This window comes from Rhinopithecus roxellana, chromosome 4 (assembly GCF_007565055.1).
Source record: "Rhinopithecus roxellana isolate Shanxi Qingling chromosome 4, ASM756505v1, whole genome shotgun sequence".
NCBI classification, from domain to species: domain Eukaryota; kingdom Metazoa; phylum Chordata; class Mammalia; order Primates; family Cercopithecidae; genus Rhinopithecus; species Rhinopithecus roxellana.
In genome coordinates, this window is record NC_044552.1 from 36,032,759 (window position 1) to 36,060,145 (window position 27,387).

At 51.5% G+C, this 27,387-nt stretch overlaps 2 protein-coding genes across 4 annotated transcripts; both read left to right on the top strand.

The window, feature by feature from the left end:
- On the top strand, nucleotides 1–25,952 carry GUCA1A (guanylate cyclase activator 1A). Of its 3 annotated transcripts, none has more exons than XM_010369659.2 (6): nucleotides 1–217; nucleotides 7,691–8,236; nucleotides 18,688–19,168; nucleotides 24,192–24,341; nucleotides 24,692–24,785; nucleotides 25,120–25,952. In XM_010369659.2, the coding sequence occupies exons 3-6, from the start codon at nucleotides 18,968–18,970 to the stop codon at nucleotides 25,281–25,283; spliced, it is 609 nt and encodes a 202-aa protein (XP_010367961.1). In that variant the 5' UTR covers nucleotides 1–217; nucleotides 7,691–8,236; nucleotides 18,688–18,967; the 3' UTR covers nucleotides 25,284–25,952. The 3 variants fall into 3 exon arrangements, with proteins under 3 accessions (XP_010367961.1, XP_010367960.1, XP_010367962.1); XM_010369658.2 differs by having other exon boundaries at nucleotides 7,691–7,866; XM_010369660.2 differs by lacking the exon at nucleotides 7,691–8,236.
- On the top strand, nucleotides 30–8,280 carry LOC104667383 (uncharacterized protein 114841037). The gene is made up of 2 exons (XM_030929349.1): nucleotides 30–217; nucleotides 7,691–8,280. Exons 1-2 carry the CDS (start codon nucleotides 164–166, stop codon nucleotides 8,024–8,026), a joined length of 390 nt encoding a protein of 129 aa, XP_030785209.1. The 5' UTR covers nucleotides 30–163; the 3' UTR covers nucleotides 8,027–8,280.
- Nucleotides 25,953–27,387: the final 1,435 nt, after the last annotated feature.

The window sequence follows — 27,387 nt, forward strand, 5'->3', positions numbered from 1 at the left end:
ATACAAGTTCTCCCCACCTTGGCACTCTCAGTGTCCTGCCAAGAGTCCTCCCTGACCATCAGAAGTTCCATCTGACCATCAAGAAAGGCCCTGGTCCAGGATGTACAAGGTGGGATGAAGTCACAGGGCTGGAGAAGGTCAGCCCGGGGTCACAAGAAGCCTGATGGTCAGGAAAGAGCATGAAAGCCCCAGCCAGCCTCACCTGTGTGGCTGGGAGGTGGGTCCTCTTACAAAAGGCTTAGTTGGGTGCTGGTGCTGCTACCTGCCTTGTACTCCCCAGCTGTGGGACCTCTGTTATCTCCCTGGGGAGACGGAGAGAGGGAACAGGACACCCTCCATCTTGCTTCCTCTGCCCCTTCACTGCTGCAAAATGTGTCCTGGACTGTTTGGTTCGTGTTACCCCCATCTCCAAGGCAAACTTGAGATAAGTAATAATTGTAGCTAACCTTTGAGTGCTTAAGAGGTCTAGGCACTTTACATGGACTAGCTCATTAAGTCCTCGCATTAACTCTATGAGGTAGAGCTCTTGTTGTTCCCACATTATACCTGGGAAAATTGAGGTACAGAGATTATAATTTGCGTAAGGATCAGGCAGCTAGTGAGTGAGAGGGCTGGAGTTTTGTTTGTTTTTTTTTTTTTTTTGAGACTCACTTTGTTGCCCAGGCTGGAGTGCAGTGGCACAATCTCGGCTCAGTGCAACCTCCGCCTCCTGTGTTCAAATGATTCCCCCACCTCAGCCTCCCAGGTAGCTGGGATTACAGGTACGTGCCACCACGCCTGGCTAATTGTTTTATATATTTAGTAGAGATGGGGGTTTCACCATGTTGACCATGCTAGTCTCGAACTCCTGACCTCAAGTGATCCTCCTCCTCGGCCTCCCAAAGTGCTGGGATTACAGGCGTGAGCCACTGAGCTCAGCCTTTTTTTTTTTTTTTTTTTTTTTTAACTTTTTTATAAAATAGAGATGAGGTCTTTCCATGTTGCCCAGGCTGGTCTTGAACTTTTGAGCTCAAGCAATCTTCCCACCTCGACCTCCCACTGAGATCACAGGTGTGAGCCACCCGGCCCTGCAGGGAACTGGAATTTGAACTGAGGTAGCTGGCTCCAGGCCCCCATGCTACCCAGTCACAGGAGGAAGTTGAGGCCTACCCCCAGCCTCCCTAACCCTCCCTTCAAAGCCTCTGTGCTCCCCCAAAGGGAAACGTGCTCTCCTATAGGTTCAGCAGGTGTGCGTGAAACCACGGTGTAACTGGGCGAGAGGCTGATAGTCATGACTATTTGCACTGCACCTTTACGGTTCCCAACACTCATGGCACCCCACCACAAGCTGGTGAAGTAGCTAGCCTTATTATCCCCATTTTGCCCCACTAAAGCTCAAAGAGGCACAGCAACTTGCCCAAGGTCGCCTGACCTGTAAGGGCAGGGTCAGGCCCAGAGCTCAGACCTTCAAACATCAAAGCCAAGGCACATTCCACAGCACCAGATGCCCCTGTGGGCCTTCACCAGCCTTCACACCCAAGTGCTATTTGCATTTCAATAAGGCACAAGGCCTTCCCCCAGAGTGAGGAGGCTACAGGTGGAATTTCTCGCTGGGCAAGGTCATGTGCCTATGGCCCTGGAGGATTTGAGAGGACAGAGGCCTTCCTAGAAAACCTGTAGTAATATCACAGGTGAGATCTTCTTGCCCTACTCAGAAAGCCCCACTCTTGAGTCATGCACTTCCCCATTCTAAACCCCGGCATAAGGGACAAACACATATTAGTACATATGTACATATTAATACCTGTGTACCGTGCATCTAAAAGGCCTTTGTGAGATCTGCCTGCGGGGATGGGGGTCATGAAGGGGTATTTCTTTTTTCTGAGACAAGGTCTCACTCTGTCACCCAGGCTAGAGTGCAGTGGTGTGATCTCAGCTCCCTGTAACCTCCTCCTCCCTGGTTCAAGTGATTCTCCTTCCTCAGCCTCCCGGCGTCTCACCAGCCCCTCCCCTCCCTTGGGAATCCCATGATCCAGGAGGATCACTTGAGGTCAGGAGTTCGAGACCAGCCTGGTCAACATGGTGAAACCCCGTCTCTACTAAAAATACAAAAAAATTAGCCAGGCATGCTGGCACGTGCCTGTAATCCCAGCTACCTGGGAGGTTGAGGTGGGGGAATCATTTGAACACAGGAGGCGGAGGTTGCACTGAGCTGGGATTACAGGCATGCACCACCACATCCAGTTAATTTTTTGCATTTTTAGTAGAGACAGGGTTTTGCCATGTTGGTCAGGCTGGTCTCAAACTCCTGGGCTCACGTGATCTGCCCATCTCAGTCTCCCAATGTGCTGGGATTACAGGCGTGAGCCATGGCGCCAGCTCTTTTTTCTTTTCTTTTTTTTTTTCTTTTTTTTTGAAATAGAGATGGGTCTTACTATGTTGGCCAGGTTGGTCTTTAACTCTTGGCCTCAAGCAATCCTCCTGCCTTGGCGTCCCAAAGTGCTAGGATTACAGGCATGATCCACCACGCCGGCCCATGGAGGGATAATTCTATCTAGATTCCTTCTTTTGACTTTAGCTTAGAACCCATATGAAAATAGGATCATGGGATTCCCAAGGGAAGGGAGGGGTTGGTGAGACCTGTACTTGTCCTGTAACTTCATCACTCCCTGCGGAATGGAAATGAGGGAAGCAGGTAGGGGAGATGGGACTTCTTCTCCAAACCTCTAAACCGGAGTTTCTTAATCTTGGTGTTTTTGACATTGGGCGCTGATGATTCTTTGCTGCAGGGGCTATGCATTGTAGGATACGTAGCAGCATCCCTGGCTCCTACCCGCTGGAAGGCAGTAGCACCCACCCCACACTGTGTGACAACCCAAAATGTCTCCAAACATGCCAAATGTCCTCTGGAGGAAAAGTCACCCCTGGCTGAGAACCAGTGATCTAAGTCACATACGCAGTATGCACATACCCAGCACCCTTGACAAGGAACACGTGAGCAAAGAACAGCCAGTTAAAAGAAACCAGATGTTAACCCAGAAAGTATGCAGTCAGGCTCCACCCTCCACCAGAGCTGGCTGTGCTAGGCCCTGGGGGAGGTAATGGGGAGTCCTCAGCCCTCTGAGGTGAGTCACTTGGAGGCTGGCTTGGCCCCTAGAAAGGGCAGGGGAAGGCTAGTGCTGCCTGACTCCCTCTTCCTCCTCCTCCTCCTCTTCCACCACTTCCCCTGGACTGTCTCTGTCCCAGTTTTTGTGAGGGCTTCATCCCTGGATGTTCCGGGGACCCTGGCTGTCCCCTACCCCTGCTGCCACCAGAGTCCTGTATGTTGCAGCAGCAGCATCCTAAACACAGCTGAGGTGTGGACCCAGGGCAGGATGGGCCCAAGCCAGGGCCTGGGCTAGGGCAGAAAGGGAAGAGAGAGTTTGAATCCTGGTTCCCACACTAACCAGTTGTGGGACTTCGGAAAGGTACTCACATACTATCCTACAAACTGTGTCAACTCAGACAAATGCTTCGATGCCTTTGAGCCTTGGTTTCCGTATCTGAAAAATGGGGGCAACGTCTCAAATGGCTCTTCGGAGCTTTTGCCGAGGTGAGTGGCTAATGCCTGACATTTGGCAGATCCTCAATCCCGTGAGTAAAGAGTGCCACCCTTCCATCTGTGGGCTGCTCTTTTCAGTCCCCCAGCCATTCTGAAAGCGCCTGCCTCTGTCATCCCTGGCCCCAGCCCCATGAGCCCAAGATGCCCAAGAGGCTGATGCAGCCCTGGGGCTAAGGGTTAGTGGGGAGCAGGGACGGGGGTGGGGTCTCTGCAGCTCCTTCATCTTCATGGTCCTTCTGTGGTGTCAGGAGGACAAAACCCACATGCTCAGACTCACCCTTAACACGAAGAAACCTAAGCCACTTCTTGCAGCCCAGGAAAGGGAGCATTCTCTGGGCCAGGATGTCAGCCTCTACCAAGGATAAAGAGATTGCCATGGGTCCTATAGCACTGATTGTCACTGCCCTCACGGGACATCGGGCAATGACTGGAGACATTTTTGTTGTCACAACTGGGAGAGGGTGCTACTGGCATCTGGTGGGTAGAGGCCACTGCTGTAATCCTGCAAGACACAGGACAACCCCTCTAACAAAGATTGTCCAGCCCAAAGAGTCAGAGGTACCAAGGCTGAGCCACCATACTCTACAGGGACCCTCTTGTGTTCATGCGTGGTGTCTTTGTCACCTTCACACCAAGAGCCTGGCATCCAAGAGGTGCTCAGGAATGGTTGCGAATGAATGAATGGAGCAACTCATGTCCTATCCTCAGCTCTGCTAAGAGATGGTGATTCATGCTGTAGACCTCATACTTCCCAGTATGTTGTTCTGTCCATGCAGGGTCCAAAAACCCAGAACCCAAATCCAGCAGTCAAAACCCCACAGTGTTCTTGCCAGACTGGGAAATCTGGCTGCCCCGCCCTCCAGTGAGCTGGGAGCTGTGCAGGGCAACCTTGGCTAATCAGCTGCCACACAGCACGTCTGGCAGGAGCTCAGTAGGTTGATGGAATGAGGACAGAAAGAAATAAAAGATGCACAGGCCCCTGGCGGGCCCTGCTCCCATAGAGCAGTGGGCACAAGACACGTCATGGAGCACGGGGTGTGGAAAGACCTGGGTTCAAATCCCAGCCTTGCTCCTCACCAGTCACGTGACTCTGGACATGTGACTGGCCTCTTCAGTTTTTTCAGTTACAAGGGGGGCTAATAATAGTTAACACCTTCCTCAAAGGGTTGATGTGAGGATTGTAAGAGGTGATCCACTGACAGGGTTTGGTGTGGTGCTCACAAATTGAAGTGGAAAATAATCTTGGTTTTTTTGAGATGGGGTCACGCTCTGCCACCCAGGCTGAAGTGCAGTGGTGTGATCACAGCTCACTGCAGCCTCAACCTCCTGGGTTCAAACCATCCTCCTCCCTCAGCCTCCCGAGTGGCTAGGACCATAGGTGCATGCCACCATGCCTGGCTAATTTTTAACTTTTTTTAAACAGAGACAAGGTCTCCCTATGTTGCCCAGGCTGGTCTTGAACTCCGGGCCTCAAGTGATCCTCCCACTTCAGCCTCTCAAAGTGTTGGGATTACAGGTGTGATCCACCGCACCTGGCTAGAAAACAATCTTTGATGACCACTATCACAGTTCATTTCCAGTGCTTGCTCCTCTGCCTGTAAGCCCCTGTGCCCTGGGGCTGAGCCTGGAAGAGTCTGGGAAGGCTGTCGAACACTTGCTCATTTCTTGTGGCTGTGCACCAGCACTGGGGTAGGCTCTAGGGACAAAGAGATGCATAGGATGCAGTCCTGACTGCGGGAGACATTTACAGCCTGTTGGGACTTTAGCAAAGGACTATGTTGGGATTAAGATGAGACAAGACTGCAGAAAGTGGTCCCAGTGCACTCGTAGGACTCTAAATGACGACTTCTTCAGAATGTGTGCGCCTGACTCACCTTAGTCCCTCCAGTAAAGGAGCACATCCTGAGAGGGGTCCAGAAGGCATAGAAGAGGACAAGATGGGGCAGGGGCTGCAGGAGTCTTCAGGGGTTCCTGGAGAAGGTTTCAAGTCTGCCGCTGACCTTGGAAGAATAGGAAGAATTTTGAAAACTGCAAATTTGCAAAACTTAGGGCACATATATACCTGGGTAGGAACCAACAGGAACAAAGCCTGCTTTGGAGGAAAGCCCTGGACAAGTTTGGGCTGGGCAGATAGTTTGTAAATTAAACCCAGAGAAGACTGGGTGAGGTGGCTTATGCCTGTAATCCCAGCACTTTGGGAGGCTGAGGCGGGCGGATCACCCAAGGTCGGGAGTTCGAGACCAGCCTGACAAACATGGAGAAAACCCGGGCATGGTGGCACATACCTGTAATCCCAGCTACTCGGGAGGGTGAGGCAGGAGAATCACTTGAACCCAGGAGGTGGAGATTGCTGTGAGCTGAGATCGCACCCTTGCACTGGGCAACAAGAGTGAAACTCCATCTCAAAAAACAAAACAAAACACAGAGGAACTACATGATGATTTGAGAAAAGGAGACTCCTTTTGTAAGAGGGCAGGAGCTCAACTTCCACTAACCCTGTACCTAGCGGTTCTCTCACAGTGCCTGGAGGCTGGAGGGCTGTGAGGCTGGGGGAGGGGAAATGGGTTCCCCTGACAGCTGAAGCCTCGGGGACCAGAACAGATCCAGCCTGACACACATGCAGGGTGGATGGTTGCCTACAGATGCCTCATCCTTTGGTGGTACTGTCATGGTGAGGACAGTCCCTAGTAAAATGCACAGCTGGTACCAGAAACATGGTATGGGGATTTGAAGGTGAACAGGATAGCTTGGTCACAGGAAGGGTAGTGACAGAGGAATAAATAAATGTCAATGTGATGTGCTAAATGTGGCAATGGGGTCTCCTAGAGAGTGGGTAGACCCCAGTAAGTAATCAACCAAGAGTGGTGGTTAGGATGAAGTAGGTATGGGTGAGTAGGAGACATATTTGGTAACAATGAGATATGTTCTAAAATAGAATGGGCTGGCTGGTTGGAAAGTGAGCTGGTACCCCTTACTTGAATTCAGTTCAATTGATCCAACATTTATCAAGCTTTCTCTAAATGCATTCGTCTGGAGTAAAACAGTAAATAGGATTTTGGAGGCTGTTATGTCAAGGGTAAGAGTATGAGATAGTTGCCCTTAAGGAGCTGAAGCTCTAATGGGAAAGACAATTTCCCTAGTGCACAGGAGGGAGGGCTCAGGGGAACACCTGAGCCAAGGTACAGGCTCTGGAAGTACCGGATGTGAGCAGGGAACAAGAGGTAGACTGTGTGACTGAAATGCAGGGTGGGTGGAGGGTTGGAGGGACTGAAGAGTGGAAGACACGTTCTTTTTTTTTTTTTCTGGAGACAGAGTAGGCTGGACACAGTGGCTCACGTCTATTATCCCAACACTTTGGGAGGCTGAGGCGGGTGAATCACCTGAGGTCAGGAGTTTGAGACCAGCCTGGCCAACATGGTGAAACGTCGTCTGTACTAAAAATACAAAAATTAGCCAGGAGTGGTGCTGGGTGCCTGTAATCCCAGCTTACTCAGGAGGCTGAGTCAGAAGAATCTCTTGAACCCAGGAGACGGAGGTTGCAGTGAACTGAGATCATGCCATTGTACTCCAGCCTGGGTAACAAGAGCGAAACTCTATCTCTTTTTTTTTTTTTTTGACATGGAGTCTTGCTCTGTGAGTGTGAAGCACAGCGTGATCAAGCAGGAGGGTGGGAGACAGGAAGCCCTGGTGGAAGGCAAGCTGGCGGTGCCCCGCAGGAGAGAGAGTTCGAAGGCCTGTGGGAGCAGTGGCAGAAAAGAGGGAGGGGAGGGCCACACAGGAGCCATGCGAAGGACACGGACAGATGGATTGGATGTGGGGAAAGGGGGTGGGGAGGGACTGAAGATGATCCCCAGGTTCCTAGCCTCTGGGAGCTGGCTGTTGCCTCTGGTAAGTAGGCAGAGTTCTGCAGCAGCAGGGGCCAGGTCAGGGGACCCTGATGGCTCTCCCTTGCTCTGGAGGTCCCTGGCTCCATGGTCAACACAACAGTGCTCCAGAGTGGCTCTGGGGGCTTCTAAGCAGTGGCTCCTTCTCCTCCCTTCTGCCCCTGGCATAGCAGTTGAAATCCCAGTATCCAATGCCTCAGCTCTCGCCTTCTTTACCCCCTCCCAGGACTCACAGAAACCCTCTGGACCCAGTCATGGGCCAAAGACACCATCATGCAAGGGGGCGAAGGCTCCACACCCATCCGTGTCCCAGGCGTGGAAGCAGGACCGTGAGCAGTCTCTGGCAGCAGCCTATGTGCCGGTCGTGGTGGACTCTAAGGGGCAGAATCCAGACAAGCTCAGGTTCAATTTCTACACCTCCCAGTACTCCAACTCCCTGAACCCCTTCTACACCTTGCAGAAGCCTACCTGTGGCTACCTGTACCGTCGGGACACTGACCACACCCGCAAGCGCTTTGATGTGCCTCCTGCCAACTCGGTCTTGTGGCGCTCCCAGGCCTGAGCCAACCAGAAGCCCCTCACCCTTCACCCTCACCCCTGTGACCTCAGGTCCCCAAGGGGAAGGGCTGCTTACTGCAGGAGGAGTGACCTGTATCAGGCTGAGACAGCTGTGCCATGCCCACCTATCAACAATGATAAAAGGAGGTCTCTCTTCTCAGCAGCAGTTCAAGTTTGTCCTTCTTTTCCCTGGCATCTGAATGGTTGGCTGTGAGTGGGTAAACAGGCCATGGGGATGTTATACTGTAAGGTTATGTCCAGAGGTTCCTGAAGACTTGGAAGGACTTGATTCTCAGTTCCCTAACCCCAAAAGTAACCTCAACCCTTCTCCAGAGCCTGAGTCCCAAGCAAAGCCAATCCTGGCTCCAGCCTCCTGATGGTCCAGGCTTGGATCCCTCCAAAAATAAGGAAGAGAAGGTGGGCACGGTGGCTCACACCTGTAATCCCAGCACTTTGGGAGGCCAAGGTGGGTGGATCACCTGAGGTCAGGAGTTCAAGACCAGCCTGGCCAACATGGTGAAACCCCGTCTCTACAAAAATTAGCCAGGCATGATGGCAGGTGCCTATAATCCCAGCTACTCGGGAGGCTGAGGAATGAGAATCGCTTGAAGCCGGGAGGCAGAGGTTGCAGTGAGCCGAGATTGTGCCACTGCACTCCAGCCTGGGCAACAGAGGGAGACTCCGTCAAAAAAAAAAAAAAAAAAATTAATTAAAAAAAAAAAAGGAAGAGATCCATCAACTGGCCATGACTCCTGCTCTTTCACAAGGTCATCTTACCCTGGTTGGAGCAGCTGCTGCAGAATGAGGAAGAATGCGGAGAATGAACACAGTCTCTAGGGAGTCCCCTCCCAGACCCAGTTTTACATAAAGCTGCTACTTCTGACTTGTAGTTTGTTGGCGGGGGAGGATTTCCCATCCTTGCTGTCTCCTCTGGTCCAGAAGAACTGGCTCTGAGGCTAGTTGAGCTCATGGGTCATGGGGCATGGAAGAGGGGGATGGAGGCAGAGGGCACTGGATTCCCAGCAGTGGCCTGAGCGAGTCCCCAGTCACTGCCATTCAGAGGGACCCCAGCGGTGTGCTGGAGCCAGCTCGTACTGGCTTGTAAGAGCTGGTTGTGCCCATGTCTTCCCTACCCTGCAATCAGTGATTTCCTGTTGGCAGTTTGAAATCAGCTGTGGTGGGAGCATTTACACCACAGAAGCGAGCAAATTGCCTAAAAATTTGAGTTTCTTTTTTCCAGAGAGCTCATCATTAAACATTTACCAGCACACCACACGGTGAATTCAGCTGGTTTCATTCCTAGGACTCTCGTCCCCCTGTAGGTATGGTAGTGTATTTCGTGGGCATAATTCCTGTGCAGGAGAGGTTGGGGTTGGTGTGGGAAGGAGAGACAGGTGTCCGGAGACCCCGACAAGCAGTCCACAACACAGGCCAGGCTGTCCTGTCGGCCTTTCTTTGAGAAGATGGTAAGCAGCGTGGAGGGAAGCGGAGACCCCTCGAGGCGACCCTAACAGCACAGAATCCGCGCTTTTTTTTTTTTTTTTTTTTTTTTTTTTTTTTTTTTTTTTTTGAGACGGAGTCTCGCTCTGTCACCCAGGCTGGAGTGCGGTGGCGCCATCTCTACTCACTGCAAGCTCCGCCTCCCGGGTTCACGCCATTCTCCTGCCTCAGCCTCCCGTGTAGCTGGGACTACAGGCACCCGCCACCACGCCCGGCTAAGAATCCGCGTTTTCCTCTTGGCTTGCTGTAGGTTCTTTTTCGAGTTAGAGTTTTCCTCAAATGCCTGATGAGCCTTGGCTGGCCTCTGACCATCTGGCATCTGTACCAGGTCTCTCTTTCTGCTTGGTCATTAGTGTTCAAGGAGTCAGGCACGGGAGGCACGTGGTGGTTTTCTCACTCTCCGTATGTAGACTTTCTTTTAACGCTCCGTTTACAGAATGGCACATGTCTCTTCCTGAGGCTGTGCCTAGAGACTAGGGCCTCTCTGGCCAAATCTCCAGAAGAAACTTCAACCAGGGTCAGGAGGGGACTGATGCAGGGAGATGCCTGTTCTGCTGCCTCACGGAGGGCATCAGAGAAGCCAAGTGTTCATTATACAAACTTTGGCCCGTCCTATTTTCTGCTCCACATGTGCTGCATCCCAGCCTTCAGGGGCACCTGGTACGTCTGCCTCCCTATTCCTGTGGCAGGAATAGGTTTGTCCCGGGCTCCGCAGCCTCCTCCTCTTTGAAAGCATTTAGGTTTCGACTTTCTCCACTCTCATAAGAAAGACAGTTACCGCTTGTTCATCTGCCTTGTTTTCCAAAATTTTATTAGAACCCCCGTATCTGCTGTCTTTTTTCCTTTTTTTCCCTTTCCTTCCTTCCTTCCTTCTTTCCCTTTTCTTTTCTTCCTTTCTTTCCTTTCTTTCTTTTGAGATTCACTCTTATTGCCCAGGCTGGAGTGCAATGGTGCGATCTCAGCTCACCGCAACCTCCGCCTTCCAGGTTCAAGCAATTCTCCTGCCTCAGCCTCCCGAGTAGCTGGGATTACAGGCATGCACCACCATGCCCTGCTAATTTTGTAATTTTAGTAGGGACAGGGTTTCTCCATGTTGGTCAGGCTGGTCTCGAACTCCTGACCTCAGGTGATCCACCCGCCTTGGCCTCCCAAAGTGCTGGGATTACAGGCATGAGCCACTGCGCCTAGCCCCCTTTTCCTTTTTTGAGACGGAGTTTTGTTCTTGTTGCCCAGGCTGGAGTGCAATGAGGTGATCTTGGCTCACCGCAACCTCCTCCTCCCAGGTTCAAGCAATTCTCCTGCTTCAGCCTCCCAAGTAGCTGGGATTACAGGTATGCGCCACCACGCCCGGCTAATTTTTTTGTTTTGTTTTGTTTGAAACGGAGTCTAGCTCTGTCGCCCGGGCTGGAGTGCAGTGGCGCGATCTCCGCTCACTGCAAGCTCCGCCTCCCGGGTTTACGCCATTCTCCTGCCTCAGCCTCCCGAGTAGCTGGGACTACAGGCGCCCGCCATCTCGCCCGGCTAGTTTTTTGTATTTTTTAGTAGAGACGGGGTTTCACCGTGTAGACCAGGATGGTCTCGATCTCCTGACCTCGTGATCCTCCCGTCTCGGCCTCCCAAAGTGCTGGGGTTACAGGCTTGAGCCACCGCGCCCTGCCCAATTTTTGTATTTTTAATAGAGATGGGTTTCTCCATGTTGGTCAAGCTGGTCTCGAACTCCTGACCTCAGGTGCTCTGCCCGCCTCAGCCTCCCAAAGTGTTGGGATTACAGGCGTAAGCCACCGAGCCCGGCCTCCTTTTGTCTTTAAAACAGGCATTTATTCACATTTTAGTGGGATTTTGTAAAGAAGAGATAAGTGGAAGTTTTCGGTCTGTGTGTAACTTAGAAGTCTTGCTCATTCATTCAGTCAGTCACCGAACAGACCCTGTGGGCTGTAGGCTGGGTCCTTAAGATGCAAAGATATTAACAGGAACCGTCCCTTGCCTCCTAGATTCTACAGCCTTTGCAGGGTGAGGGGCAGGGTTCCCATGAGGAGTCTTCACTCTCCCAACAGACACCTCCTCCCCTGCCCTGGAGAATGGGCTCCCTCTTGAGGTTCATCTTGGTAATGCAGCCTCCATGGACGCCCTTAGAAACCCTTTACAGAAGCTGGCCAAGGTATCACCTTGATTTGAGTGAGATAGGCCCAGGAGGCAAGTGAACCTGTGCTCAGGATCCTTCTGTGTTTCTGTGGAGTGGAGGGGCAAGCAGGCAGCCTTGGAGGGGGATTAGTCTGGCCTGGGATCGCTGCCCCTCCTGTCTCTTCCTGGCTTGTCTTCCCACCTCTCTGCAGCTGCCCCATCTACTCCCTCCCCTCGGCCCCATTCCACCAGGTGGAGCCTCTTCCTTTGATCTGGCTTCTGTCCCAGGAGGGATTCGTGCAGACAGAGCAGCCGGGGAAGGCAGGAATCTCCCTCACTGTGTATGCTGTGTGACCTGTACCCTGGCCTTCCGTGCCCTCACGCATACCTTGTGCATACTGCTTCCTTGGGGCCTTGGTGTTGATCTCAGTCCTCCTTGCCTGGGCATGCCTGTCTGAGGGGATTCCATTCCCACCCTGGGCTGGAGACAAGGGGTGGGGACCCTCCTCCCGCAAAGGGAGCAAGCTCTCTGTCAATGGAATTGTTGGGCAGAGGGCCACAAGGGGGAGGGCTAAGGGAGAGGGCGCTGGAGTGAGAGGCTCGAGGGGCTCGTGGGGTGCCTCTGGCTCTATCCAGCCCTTCTGCAGAGGTGTGAAGGCTTAGGAGAAAAGCATGATGATGAGGTGGGAAAACTTTGGCACCACCACTAAAAGGCTCGTGAACCTGAGCAGGTGATTTAAAGTTTCTGCCCCAAGCCCCTTTTGTCTCACGTGCTAATAATAATACCCACCCCACAGGACTTGCGTACCTATTCAACAAGGAGAGTTTCATTCAGTTTTAGCTTTTTAAGAATTCTTTCTTTCGGCCGGGCGCGGTGGCTCAAGCCTGTAATCCCAGCACTTTGGGAGGCTGAGACGGGCGGATTACGAGGTCAGGAGATTGAGACCATCCTGGCTAATACGGTGAAACCCTGTCTCTACTTAAAAATACAAAAAAAAGGCCGGGCGCGGTGGCTCAAGCCTGTAATCCCAGCACTTTGGGAGGCCGAGGCGGGCGGATCACAAGGTCAGGAGATCGAGACCATCCTGGCTAACACGGTGAAACCCCGTCTCTACTAAAAAAATACAAAAAACTAGCCGGGCGAGGTGGCGGGCGCCTGTAGTCCCAGCTACTCGGGAGGCTGAGGCAGGAGAATGGCGTGAACCCGGGAGGCGGAGCTTGCAGTGAGCTGAGATCTGGCCAGTGCACTCCAGCTTGGGTGACAGAGCGAGACTCCGTCTCAAAAAAAAAAAAAAAAAAAAAAAAAAAAAAAAAAAAAAAAAAACTAGCCAGGCGACGAGGCAGGCGCCTGTAGTCCCAGCTACTCTGGAGGCTGAGGCAGGAGAATGGCGTAAACCCGGGAGGCGGAGCTTGCAGTGAGCTGAGATCCGGCCACTGCACTCCAGCCTGGGTGGCAGAGCAAGACTCCGTCTCAAAAAAAAAAAAAAAAAAGAATTCTTTCTTTTCTTTCTTTCTTTTTTTTTTTTTGATTCGGAGCTTCACTCTTGTCATCCAGGCTGGAGTGCAATGGTGTGATCTCGACTCACTGCAACCTCCGCCTCCCGGGTTCAAACGATTCTCCTGCCTCAGCCTACCAAGTAGCTGGAATTACAGGCACCCGCCACCACACCCAGCTAATTTTTGTATATTTAGTAGAGACGGGGTTTCGCCATGTTGGCCAGGCTCGTCTTGAACTTCTGACCTCAGGTGATCCACCCTCCTCGACCTCCCAAAGTGATGGGATTACAGGCGTGAGCCACCGCGCCCGGCCCCAGGAATTCTTTCTTTAATCATATGTGCATGCATGCGAGCACCCAATATTTTACTGGGCTCAAGTCCGTCATTCAAATGTTACTTTTTTTTTTTTTTTTTGAGACAGAGTCTTGCTCTGTCGCGCGGGCTGGAGTGCAGTGGCCGGATCTCAGCTCACTGCAAGCTCCGCCTCCCGAGTTCACGCCATTCTCCTGCCTCAGCCTCCCGAGTAGCTGGGACTACAGGCGCCAGCCACCTCGCCCCGCTAGCTTTTTGTATTTTTCAGTAGAGACGGGTTTTCACCGTGTTAGCCAGGATGGTCTCAAACTCCTGACCTCGTGATTCGCCCGTCTCGGCCTCCCAAAGTGCTGGGATTACAGGCTTGAGCCACCGCGCCCGGCCAAATGTTACTCTTAAAAAGGTAATTTAGGAGAGTCCATGTGGGGACTATTAACAGAGAGGTGGGCATAGTTAAGGGAATGGTGATGTACCCAGAGAGTAGCGAGAGGGAAGCCCTTATCATGCCTGGCAGGGCAAAGGGAGGGAGCTGTGATTACAGGAGCCCAGAGAGCTATGGCAGGAGCGGCGGCTGAAGGTGGAAGGAAATAACCGCTGCCCCAACCCTAAGTTGGCAGGGAGCAGTGAGAACAATAAATGTCCCGGCCCTTCTCCTTCTCCACCCTCCAGTCTTCCTCCAGCTTCTCAGCGGATGAACCCAGCCTGAAACCAGAGGGCAGCAGAGTCTGAGTGATGCAGTCTGTGGGGTCAGTCTCCTGGAGCTCAGAGCTGGAGGAGAAAGGTGGAGAATGAGTGGGGGCAGGGCAAACAGAACAACCAGCCGACGACTGTGTGGAATGTGTGGTACCAGGGGCTGGGGGCAGGTGAGTCACAATAACACAATGGTCACCACCCTCTGTGAGCTTGCTGGGTTCCTTAGAGCAGGCTGGCAAGAAAGAGTTGCCTATATAATACTTCCAGAAAGAAATGAATGTTATGTCTATGTTATTGTAGAAGAGTGAATGTCATAATAGACTCTAAGGTGACCCCAGTGATTTCTACCTCCTGTTGTTCCTGCCTTTGTAAAATCGTCTCCCTTTGAGTGTGGGTGAGGCCCATGACTTGGTGCTAACCCATGGAATATGGCAAAGAACGTCACTCTGTGGATTATGTTAGGTTATATAGACTTTAGCAGATTGCAGAGAGACTCTTCTCACTGACTTGAAATAAGCAGCCATGGTGAGGAAGTTGGTGTAACAAGGAATGGAGGGCAGTCTTTAGGACCTGACTGTAGCCCCCAGGCAATGTCAAGTGAAAAGCCAGCTCCCTTGTCACATAGCCACAACAAAATGAGTTCTGCCAACAACCTGAATAAGTTGGAAGTGGATTCTTCCCCAGTTGAGTCTCCAGATGAAAATACAGCCCAGGTGACACCCTGAGAGCAGCCTTGTGAGACCCTATGCAGAGGACCAGCTAAGCTGTGCCTGGACTCCTGGCCCATAGAAACTGCGAGATAATAAATGTATGGCTGGGCATGGTGGCTCATGCCTGTAATCCCAGCACTTTGGGAGGCCGAGGCGGGTGGATCACCTGAGGTTGGGAGTTCAAGACTGGCCTGACCAACATGGAGAAACCCCATCTCTACTAAAAATACAAAATTAGCCAGGCGTGGTGGCACATGCCTGTAATTCTAGCTACTCCGGAGGCTGAGGCGGGAGAATTGCTTGAACTTGGGAGGCAGGAGATTGTGCTGAGCTGAGATCGCGTCATTGTACTCCAGCCTGGGCAACAAGAGCGAAACTCCATCTCAAAAATAATAATAATAATAATAATAATAAATGTGTGTAGTTTTAAAGCTGCTGACTTTGTGGTTGTTATGCAACATAGAAAACTAATATAACACACACATTAGCCAGAGTTCTTCACAGAGACAGAGCCAATAGGATATATATAGAGGTGTGAGAGAGGATTTATTAGGGGGATTGGCTCACACGTTTATGGAGGCTGAGAAGTCCCACAATAAGCCATCTGCAAGAAGGAGAACCGGGGAAGCCAGTAGCATGGTTCAGTTCAAGCCTAAAGGGTTCAGAGCCAAGGAAACTGATGGTGTAACTCTGGGTCTGAAGCTGAAGGACTGAGAACGTGAGAGTGGGGAGGGGTTGCTGCTGGTGCAAATCCTGGAGTCTGAGGGCAGGAGAAGAACGGTGTCGCAGCTCCAGGAGAGAGGGAGAGAGGGAGAGAGGGGGGAGAGACAGAGAGAGAGAGAGAGAGAGAGAGAGAGAGAGAGAGAGAATTCACCTTTCCCCTGCCCTTTTCTTCTATCCAGGCCTAAGCCAATTGGATGGTGCCCACCCACATAGGGTGAAGGCAGATTCTCCTTACTTAGTCTATGAATTCAAATGCCAGTCTCTTCAGCAAGCACCCTCACAGAAACACCCAGAAATAAAGCTTTACCAGCTGGCTGAGTATCCCTTCATCCAGTCCTAAAATTAACGGTCACAACACATAAAATGTCAGGATGCTGCGGGAGGAAGGTATTTGAGAGCGATTTGGGAAGGCTTCACAGAGAAGGTGGCATTTGTACTCACACATGAAGAGGGAGAGGGATTTAAATAGATAGAGAGGGAAAGATGAGCTGCTGCCTTGTCCCCAGCCTCTTCATTTCCCAATCTTGGGCCTGAGAGGCCTCTGCAAGGACACATTTTCCAGCTGGGCCCCAAGCAAGTTCCCAGAAGGAGTCCTTCTCTCCTCGTCCCTTAACTTGTTGTGGAGAACTCGATTGAAGCAGGGCGAGCTCAGCTCCCCACCCCGGTGTACCCGCTGTCAATTTATGTGGAGTAGAGGTACAACAGTCTCAGTTGGTCTCTTTTTCAAAAATAACTATCCTCTTTGATTTTGTGAGCAACATATGCTCATCACGAACACTTTTTTTTTGTCTTTGAGACAGAGTCTTGCTCTGTCGCCCAGGCTGGAGTGCAGTGGTGCAATCTCAGCTCACTGCAAGCTCCACCTCCCAGGTTCAAGTGATTCTCCTGCCTCAGCCTCCCGAGTAGCTGGGATTACTCAGTCTCCCAAGTAGCTGGGATTACAGGTGCCCGCCACCACATCAGGTTAATTTTTGTATTTTTAGTAGAGAAGGGGTTTCACCATGTTGGCCTGGCTGGTCTCGAACTCCTGACCTTGTGATCTGCCCACCTCAGCCTCCCAAAGTGCTAGGATTACAGGCATAAGCCTGAATCTGATAAGGTTTTAACAAAGGCCTCCACCTTCCCTAGGGCCTGACTACAGCTGGTAGGTGACCCGTGTGAGGCAAGTTGAATGTCTGTTCCTACACATAGCCCTTCTAGCCGTCCAGGGCCCCGAGTGAATGGGGCTAAAGGGACAAGAGCACGATTGGCTCTAACCTAGGGATGCTGCTGTGTCCAAGATGCAGTATAAGCACACCTAGACTGTAGTGAACAGCACGCCAGACATGCTACTGTAATAGATACAAAATAACATCATAGCCAAGATTTATGGGGCACTTACTCTGGGCCAGACCTTGTTCTAAATGCTTTTCTTATATTAACTCACTCTTTTTTTTTTTTTTTGAGATACGGGTCTCGCTCTATCACCCAGGCTGGAGTACAGTGGTGCGATCTTGGCTCACTGCAACCTCTGCTTCCTGGGTTCAAACGATTCTCCTGCCTCAGCCTCCCAAGTAGCTGGGATTACAGGAGCGTGCACCATCACACCTGGCTAATATTTGTATTTTTAGTAGAGACAAGGTTTCACCATGTTAGCCGGGCTGGTCTCGAACTCCTGGCCTCAAGTGATCCACCCAGCTCGGCCTCCTAAAATGTTGGGATTACAGGCGTGAGCCACCGTGCCCAGCCCCACTTACTGCCCTTAACAGCCCAATCAGATGCGCACCATTATTCCTGTTTTAAGAATGAGGAAACTGAGGCTCAGAGAGGTTAAGTTACTTGCTCAAGGTCACCCAGCCAGTAATGTAAGCAAGAAACAAGCTTGTGTTGTTTTCAGCCACTGAGATTTTAGAGTGGTTTGTTACTGTAGCATAACCTAGCCCATTCTGAGACATGCATGCACATATATTTGATATGTGTTATAGATTGTATAAATTGTATATTTATATAAATCTATTTACATGTAATTATATATTATTTATATAAATTGTATAAATTGTGTATCAGTGCACAACTTGATCAAGCGTCCAAGGCCCTGGTGGGGAACGCAGAAATATGGGCAATGGTTCCCTCTAGATGAGTCAGGAGACCTGGGTGTGGCCCATATGTAAAGGAGGAAGGCAAACAAGGGAAAAAGGGCAGGGCAAGCGCTGGCTTTAAGTTTTCCTGGCAGCATCCAGGTTAAGTGCACCTGCACCCAAATGCTAGTTCCATAAATGAGCCAGTTTTTAAATGTGTGGCCAGGGAATACACATCCCACCAGGCATCAGAGAAAGCTGTTGCTGCATAGACAGGCCCCCCAGGCTTGGCCAGGGAGCTTTCCAGGCCCAGCAGGTAGCAGCTCACCCATGCACCTGTGTGCCTGCTCTCTCCCACTCACACACACCCCAGGGCACCAGGCACACACTCCGTGTCCCCCACCCGTGCCCCTAGAAGGTGATGGTGATGGTGTGAGGCTCAGAATCAGTTGGAAGGTTGAATTCACGGCTCTCAAGATGGGAAAGATGCAACCTTCAGGAACACGAGAGTGTGGCCAGAACAGGACCAGTGTGTAAGAGTGTGTGTATGTGTGTGCACTGGTCTCTGTGTACTGGTGCAGGTTAATGTAGGAGGGGTTCTCTCTGGCTGTTCAAGGCATATCTTGGAAGCCCACAGACTCTGCATCCACCCTAGCTGCCCTCATACGTTAGCACATCCATGGTATGATTGGACCCACTCAGTTGTGATGGCCAAGTGCAGTGCACAGCCTGGATAACTGTACACAGCAGCCCTGTCAGGAGCCCACAGTTGGCCATCTCTGGACAAGAAGCCAGCTCTATCTCATATATACCTCAATTCCATGATTGAGAGCAGAATCCAAAACCATTGTGAATCCACTCAAACCGGGAGAAGAAGGTCGCAAAGGTCATAGGATCAGAGCAGCTTCTGGCTGACACCCACTCCGTGGTGGTAAGAAGGGATTAGGAGATTGCAAACTGGGTTAAAAAATCCTCTCACCTACAGCTCAAGGCTGTAATCCTAAGGACTCTGCTTCTCTAAGCCTTGTTCTATTTTCAACTCTCTTCTCCAGGGTACAGTCTCCACTGGGGCTGCAAGGATTTAGTGGAGACTCTTAACACCAGTTGTCTGGCATCTGTGAGTTTGAGTGTGGGCCATCAGCTCCTTCCTTCTTCTCTCTTCCTCTCCACATTTCCCAGTACCATCTGATCCATCAGGCCCTTCTTTGCTCAGGCCCGAAGGACTCAGGCCTGTGAGAGAGGACGGCCCTGTTGTCGCCAAGACACCTCTGGGTGAGAAGCAGCGAACAGGACCTGTCCATCTCAGGCGTCAGCGCCCTGAAGGTCTGAGCAATGGGCAACGTGATGGAGGGAAAGTCGGTGGAGGAGCTGAGCAGCACTGAGTGCCACCAGTGGTACAAGAAGTTCATGACTGAGTGCCCCTCTGGCCAACTCACCCTCTATGAGTTCCGCCAGTTCTTCGGCCTCAAGAACCTGAGCCCGTCGGCCAGCCAGTACGTGGAGCAGATGTTTGAGACTTTTGACTTCAACAAGGTGAGCAGGGGCCCAAAGGCAGGGAAAGGGAGTGCTGGAGGGACCTCTCTGGAAGCCTGACCAGCTGAGGGTGAGGAAAAGCAGAGAAGAGTGTAGAAGTGTCCGCTGGGGAGCGACTTCATTTATTCAGTCATTTGTTTGCTTGAGAGGTGGGTTTTTGACGCTAGGGTTTCAACGGATCTAATGTTTGTGCTTTATTAATGAGCACCGACTGAATCAGGCACTGGGGGGTTAGAAATGAATCAGACACTGTCCCTGCCCTCACTTTCTTTTTCTTTTTTTTTTTTTTTTTTGAGACAGAGTCTCGCTCTTTCGCCCAGGCTGGAGTACAGTGGTGCGATCTCGGCTCACTGCAAGCTCCGCCTCCCGGGTTTATGCCATTCTCCTGCCTCAGCCTCCCAAGTAACTGGGACTACAGGCGCCTGCCACATCGCCCGGCTAGTTTTTTTGTATTTTTTTTTAGTAGAGACGGGGTTTCACCGTGTTAGCCAGGATGGTCTCGATCTCCTGACCTTGTGATCCGCCCATCTCGGCCTCCCAAAGTGCTGGGATTACAGGCTTGAGCCACCGCGCCCGGCCCCTGCCCTCACTTTCTAGGGCAAGACAGAGAAGCCCCCAAATTAGTGTAATCTGAGGCTGAATCCAATGGCTTCCTCTGCCTCTGCCACAGGCGTATCTTGGTTTACTCCAAAAAGAGTGTAAACACTTCCAAGATGGTCATTGAACACCTGCGATGTGCTGGTTTTTCAGAGGTTTTACAAAACCCTTTGAAGCTTTCAAGGGTGTGGGTGGAGGGGCAGAGAGCAGGGAGCAAGATGATGATTCTCCAGCCTTGCTGTCTGGCATGGGCAGGCCACTCATAATGTTCTGTGGACATGAGGACTGGAGACAGACAGGGTTGCCTGGTCCCTGGAGAATCCAGAATACTCCCAACCTCAAAATACCCAGTGACCTCAGATCACCTTTTCTCAAATGAGCCTGAAGGTCCACACAATGGTCAAATTGTGTGTCTCCCTAGTAGCCCCCTGAATGCACTGGGTAAGGACTTCCTGATTGATAAGCTAGAGGGGTCACTGAAAGGCGAATTTGGGACCATGGGTTTGGGTCCCTAGCTTTCATCAGCCTGGTGACCTTGAGCCCATCATCTCCCCTCTCAGTCTCAGGATATTCATGATGCTGTGGATGTCGGGAGAATTAGTTAAGAAGTTTGTTGGTTTTCATAGTAAATCTTCCATTCGTTTGGAACTATTTGGTCAAGACATAGTTGTGGAAGAACCCAAATCTGCAAACGTGGCTCTCCGCCCTGTGGCCCCTCACTTGAAAAGTGAGGATGAAATGAGGCGCTGCCACATGTCCTCCACAGGCCCGGGAGAGGCTCCTTCCCTCGCTGCCCAAAAGGTCCAGGCACCATTGTGGATGGGGCTTCTTGGGAAAGCTCGGGCTCAGTGGCTATTTAAAAGTCAGTAATATTTGAGGATAAGGGACCAAAGCAGATTACAGGCTTTGAGTCCCAACCTCAAGTGTGGTATGAGGGAGCCCGAGGGCTTTCCTGAAGTGGGAGCAGGTGAGCAGAGTCCAGAGCCTGTGGTACGGAGACTTGGGGGGATGGCGTCATCATGTTCAACACTCAAAATGCTCCCGAAGAAGGAATAACTTTTTTTTTTTTTTTGAGACGGAGTCCCGCTCTGTCACCCAGGCTGCAGTGCAATGGCGTAATGTTGGCTCACTGCAAGCTCCGCCTCCCGGGTTCACGTCATTCTCCTGCCTCAGCCTCCCGTGTAGCTGGGACTACAAGCGCCCGCCACCACGCCCGGCTAATTTTTTGTATTTTTAGTAGAGACGGGGTTTCACGGTGTTAGCCAGGATGGTCTCAATCTCCTGACCTCGTGATCCGCCCGTCTCGGCCTCCCAAAGAGCTGGGATCACAGGCGTGAGCCACTGCGCCCGGCCAGAATAACTCTTGAACAGGAGGGGAAGGACGAATGGATGGTTGAGCCTCACTCCTTACCCCCAGACACCGACGTATTTCATCTTCTCACCTGCTAAGAAAACTCTTTGAGTCAAGACACATCTGCAGAAGGACCCTTAGAACCACATATATGACGCTGGTGGGGGTTGGGGAGGGCAACCCTGGGGCACATCGACCCTGTATTTGCCTAACCGTGTCTTTTTTGTTTTTGGAGATGGAGTCTCACTCTGTCCCCAGGCTGGAGTGCAGTGGTGCGATCTTGGCTCACTGCAACCTCCGCCTCCTGGGCTCAAGCGATTCTTCTGCCCCACTTAGCTTCTCAAGTAGCTGGGATTACAGGTGCCCACCACTATGCCTGACTAATTTTTGTATTTTTAGTAGAGATGGGGTTTCACCATGTTGGCCAGGCTGGTCTCAAACTCTTGACCTCAGGTGATCCGCCCACCTTAGGCTCCCAAAGTGCTGGGATTACAGGCGTGAGCCACCACGCTGGGCCAACCATGTCTTAATGTGTGTCACATGCAAGCACAACCTGTACTGTCTGAAACCTGACCCTTCTCTTTTCACTGAAAGTAAATCAACCCCTTGTTTCTAGGCAGTCTGGCCTCCTCCCTTATGCCACACACACCTCCGACTTAGGGCTTTTGTGCTGCCTGGGACCCTCTGCCCCCAGAATTCTGTTCAGCTTCCTCTGCTGCAAATCTCTGCTCAGAAGTCTCCTCACTAACCCGTGCCCTGATCTCCTGGTTTAAACTCTGTTTAAAACTGGGACTGGTCCCCACCTCTGCATTTCCTGGCCCCGCCTTTCTCCCCAAGCACCTGTTGTCTTCCAATACCAGATGTAAATAACATTTCATCATTAGGTTTATTGCCTGTCTTCCCCTGCTGGAATGTGAGCTCCACGTGAGCAGGGATTTTTGTCTTGTTCGCTGTTGAATCCCTAGTTCCTAGGACAGTGCCTGGATTGTGGCAGGTGCTTAATAATATTGATTGTATGAGTGAATGAATATATGAGAAATCAGGAGTTTAATGCCTAGTTATTTTATAATACACATTAATTTAACTCTGCAAGTATTAAAAGAGTGACTTTCTAACACCCAACCTGCCTCATCTACACCCATGGTACACAATCACTTTGTACAATACTGTCTTGACCCATTGTCATCAGCATAGAGCAGTTTAGCATTGGCTAGGAGATGGAACACAGGATTGGGAAGTTTTTTGCTTTTTTTTTTTTTTTTTTGAGACGGAGTTTTGCTCTTGTCACCCAGGCCGGAGTGCAATGTCACAATCTCGGCTCACTGCAACCTCTGCCTCCTGGGTTCAAGTGATTCCCTGCCTCAGTCTCCTGAGTAGCTGGGATTACAGGTGCTCACCACCATGCCCAGCTAATTTTTGTATTTTTAGTAGAGATGGGTTTTCACCACATTGGCCAGGCTGGTCTCGAACTCGTGACCTCAGGTGATCCACCTGCCTCAGCCTCCTAAAGTGCTGGGATTACAGGTGTGAGCCACTGTGCCCAGTCAGAACTTTTGATACAGAGAGGAGTTAAACAAAACAGGGATAGGCAAACGACAGCACACAGGCCTGTTTTTGTAAATGAAGTTTTATTAGAACTCACCACATCTATTTATTTACATAGACAATTGTCTATGGCTGCTTTCACATAAAATGACAGAGGGTGTGTGGCTGCAAAGCTGCATATTTACTCTTTGGTTCTTTATAGAAAAAGTTTGCCAGCCCCTGCACTAAAAAAATGGTTGTATCTTTGGGATGTGCAGGGCTGGGGAGTACAGAACGTGAGCGGGGAGTGAGACCTGGGGGACAGGCATTTGCTTTGCTTACTTCAAATGTTTGTCTGGGCTTGGGTTTGTCTGACAATCACACAGGTGCACGCAAATCTATGTAGATCTCCATCTGCATTTGAGTACTGGTATAGGATGATTCAGGAGACCCAGTTTTCTAGGCGAGGCTTTGTCATTCACTAGCTGTGTGGCCTAATCTCTCTCAACTTTGACTTTCTCATTCAAACTAGAGACAAAAATACTCACCTCTTGGGGGTGGCCGTGAGATTAAATGAGTAAAGTGAATAAAGCTGTCAGTCTAGGAAGTCCATGGAGTGTACTAAAAAACTGTTAGTATTGCTATATATTTTCATTGAATCTAATGCATACCACAACCTTAAAAAGTGCACACTGTCATTCCATTTTATAACTGGGAAAACGGAGACTCAAGGTCGTGAGACTTATCCAAGGTGATTTAGGTCTTTCTGGCACAAAAATCCACACCTTTTCCATTGCCCCTTTTCAGACATAAAAAACAAACAAAAAAACTGCAAAAGCAATCCAGCTCATCATAGAAATTTCCAACAATACAGAAAGATAAAAAATGAACAGCAGAAGTATCCTCAACCGGTGTCCCCTCCCCAAGAGGAAACCTCTTTAGCAGTTTTCTTGCTTATTCAACCAGTGCTGTCTAGGGGCCTCTGTGGACTCTGTTCTGATGACAGCCCTGGGGAGTGGGCTGGGACTGAATGAGCCCACGGTGGGGCTCAGAGTGGTTAAGGCCTTACGCGGGGCCTAAGCCCCTCAGGCGGCAGGGTGAGAAACTCCCAAAAGCTCACCCAAACCACGCTCCCATCCCTGGGGGTGCAGTTCTTCCTCCTCTCACCTACGCACACGTCTCGCATTTCCCCTAACTGGAAAGGCTCATGCTTGACAATCACAGGGAAGCAGGCAGCGCCCGCTAAAATCCAGATGCCTGTGAACAGACAGCGTCATAGCCATTCACACCCCAGTGGGGGCTGGCTTATTGGATTTGCCTGGCAGCCTCTGAGGTAGGCAGGCTGGGCTATACAGGGCGTCTAGGAAGACTGACAGGTCACGGCGGAGACAGGGCTGGCCTCCCTGGCCGCATCTCCTAGGGTCTGGGGCTCCCCTCAGCATCTCTTGGGGCTAGCCGAGATGGGTGGAGCCTTGGGTTATGATGGGCGGGGCCTGAGGACGGAGTGGGCGGAGCCCGGGTGGGCTCACGACGGCCGCGCCCCTCGCCCAGGACGGCTACATTGATTTCATGGAGTATGTGGCGGCGCTCAGCCTGGTCCTCAAGGGAAAGGTGGAACAGAAGCTCCGCTGGTACTTCAAGCTCTATGATGTAGACGGCAACGGCTGCATTGACCGCGACGAGCTGCTCACCATCATCCAGGTGCAGAGGGCCCGGCCAGGGCTGGGGGCAGCGGCCTGGGTGGGACCTGGAGCTGAGAGCCCAGGGTTAGAACAGCAATCTCAGGATTGAGACAGGATGTGGGACTGAGGATCCTAGTGGCAGCTGTGGACCTTACCAGCTGCGTGACCCAGGCCACGTTCCTTGCCTTCCTGGGCCTCAGTTGATAGAAGTTTGACTCTTGAGTTCCAGCTCTGCCTAGGCCCCCGGGTACCCTGCACTCTACTGCTCACTGCTCTTGGGAGCCGCACCAGCTCTGACCGTCCCCACTCCCACCCCTGAGATAGGATAAGGATGGGCCCCTCTCGCTTCTGCCCCTTCTTCCCTCCCAGGCCATTCGCGCCATTAACCCCTGCAGCGATACCGCCATGACCGCAGAGGAGTTCACCGATACAGTGTTCTCCAAGATTGACGTCAACGGGGATGGTGAGCGGGCCGAGGAGGGGCTCCCCAGGGGAGGGGTCACCGTGGATGTGGGGTCGTGAGGGGTGGAAGTTCACTAGAGGAGAGGGGAAGGAGGGGAGGAGGAGGCCCAAATGTCCCCGGGCTAGTCACCTCCTCCACCTGCCCCAGCCACAAAGTTGGCTTTTATGGGCCCCTGGACCAGAATCTGGGCTCTGGGTGCCTCTGCCTGCTGCACCTGCAGGTCGCTTCTCCTCGCCTGGGCTCTGTCCCTGCCCCTGGCAAGAACCCGGTTCTGTGCTCTGGACTGCAGAAATGAACACCCTCCTGCCTCTGATTCCCTTTCTCTCTACCCCAGGGGAACTCTCCCTGGAAGAGTTTATAGAGGGCGTCCAGAAGGACCAGATGCTTCTGGACACACTGACACGAAGCTTGGACCTTACCCGCATTGTGCGCAGGCTCCAGAATGGCGAGCAAGATGAGGAGGGGGCTGACAACGAGGCCGCTGAGGCAGCCGGCTGAGCGCACCGCCCAGCTGCTTCTGCACTAGCGGGTGGGGTAGTATGGTGGTGACTGGTGGTGTTGCTCTTGTCTTAACCCTAGATAGAATCTACTAAACTCAGAGGCTTAGCTCGCCTCTTTGGGGTACATGGTGGCAGCAGAGAGGCAGCAGTGGGAGCCCAGAGCCAGGAACAGTGAAAGATGGTTCCTGGCCCCTCTGAGTGAGGGCTGACTGCAGCACTCCCTGCTGGGGGCATTGTTCAGCACCCCTCTGCTGTCCGGTGACCCCCTAGCCCTTCTGGCTCCTCTCCCAGCTTTTCCCAGCTTTCTCCACTGAGCTTCTCCATGCTCTTCTGGATGTGGACTCTCTGAGGCAGAGCTGAGCTTTCCCAGGCCTCCTATGGAATCCTGCAGATCCGGTGGCTGCAGCTTCAATCCCAGTACTGCAATCACACATCCATTCTGCCCCGGGGACCCTGGAGCCTACTTGTGTGCTTTGCATTTGATTCACGCCTCCCTTCAACAAGCATTTACTGAGCACCTACTATGTACTAATGCTAGAAGTTAGATGTACAGAGAAGACAGTTTTCATCCTCAAGGAACTCATAGGCTAATGGTGAGACATACAGACAAACATCATTATAATAAAACATGCTAAGAGAACTTATGAACACATTTCTGTAGGAGACACCTACAGGCGTCTGACTCAGAGACGGTATCACAGAGGTGGTCTTTGACTTTGAACACGAAAGAGTGCTTCGGGGTTGAATGTGGAGAAGAAGGTGATGCATGTGGGGTGGTTGGAGGTGCATTCTCTGTGATGTATGTGTCACATGTGGGGGGCTGTGTGATGTGGACAGGAGCATTCTTTTTTTTTTTTTTTTTTTTTTTTTTGAGACTGAGTCTCGCTCTGTCACCCAGGCTGGAGTGCAGTGGCCGGATCTCAGCTCACTGCAAGCTCCGCCTCCCGGGTTCACGCCATTCTCCTGCCTCAGCCTCCGGAGTAGCTGGGACTACAGGCGCCCGCCACCTCGCCCGGCTAGTTTTTTTGTATTTTTTTTAGTAGAGACGGGGTTTCACAGTGTTAGCCAGGATGGTCTCGATCTCCTGACCTCGTGATCCGCCCGTCTCGGCCTCCCAAAGTGCTGGGATTACAGGCTTGAGCCACCGCGCCCGGCCAGGAGCATTCTTATGTGCAAATTTGGGGTATCCCTTGGAATTTAAATTTTAACAAATTTAAAACAGTAAGAATCACCATATCTGTTTTTAGGGAGTACCTCCTAGGGCCCCAGTAAGGGAAAAAAAACAAACACAGCTCCTTCAAGAGATTTATAATCCTACTAGCAAGATAAGGATGGGATGTTTTGCCAAGTGTGGTGGTAAATGCCTGTAATCCCCAATACTCAGGAGGCTGAGGTGGGAGGATTGTTTGAGCCGAGGGGTTCAAGACAAACCCAGGCAACATAGTGAGACCCCTCTTCAAAAAGGAAAAAGGGGGCTGGGAGCGGTGGCTTATGCCTGTAATCCCAGCACTTTTGGAGGCTGAGGTGGGCAGATCACCTGAGGTCAGGAGTTCGAGACCAGCCTGGCTAACGTGGTGAAACCCCATCTCTACTAAAAATACAAAAATTAGCTAGATATGGTGGCGAGTGCCTGTAATCCCAGCTACTTGGGAGGCTGAGGCAGGAGAATTGCTTGAACCCGGGAGGCAGAGGTTGCAGTGACCCGGGATCACACCACTGCACTCCAGCCTGGACAACAGAGTGAGACCCTGTCTCAAAAAAATAAATAAAAAGAAAAAAAGGGTGGAATATTTAGATGACAATGTAGATCTGAATCTGAATGCATGTGCATGCATTCACTCTGGGAAGGTTTGGTGTTGGCCAAAACGTGAAAGAGGGTGGGTGGATCTGCAGAAAATCTTCATTTCTCGAGAAGAAATCCATATGTTTTCAGAAAAGCCTGCACAAGTCCCTCATACTTCCCCTCCTTGGTGACATATGGTGCTCCATGGCTCCCCACAGATCTGCGGCTCATTGCTCATTGCAAATAATCTATCCCTGGTCTAACCTAAATCCCTCTTGCTGCAGTGACACCTGATACCAGTTGGGAAGTGGGACAGTCT

What these genes read in the sequence shown, in the direction of transcription:
- GUCA1A (XM_010369659.2), top strand. Translation starts at nt 18,968, where the DNA reads ATGGGCAACGTGATGGAGGGAAAGTCGGTGGAGGAGCTGAGCAGCACT. An exon ending in AGACTTTTGACTTCAACAAG is followed by an intron (nt 19,169 to 24,191) that starts GTGAGCAGGGGC and finishes CCCCTCGCCCAG; the next exon opens with GACGGCTACATTGATTTCAT. An exon ending in AGCTGCTCACCATCATCCAG is followed by an intron (nt 24,342 to 24,691) that starts GTGCAGAGGGCC and finishes CTTCCCTCCCAG; the next exon opens with GCCATTCGCGCCATTAACCC.
- LOC104667383 (XM_030929349.1), top strand. Translation starts at nt 164, where the DNA reads ATGGTCAGGAAAGAGCATGAAAGCCCCAGCCAGCCTCACCTGTGTGGC. An exon ending in CTCACCTGTGTGGCTGGGAG is followed by an intron (nt 218 to 7,690) that starts GTGGGTCCTCTT and finishes ACCCCCTCCCAG; the next exon opens with GACTCACAGAAACCCTCTGG.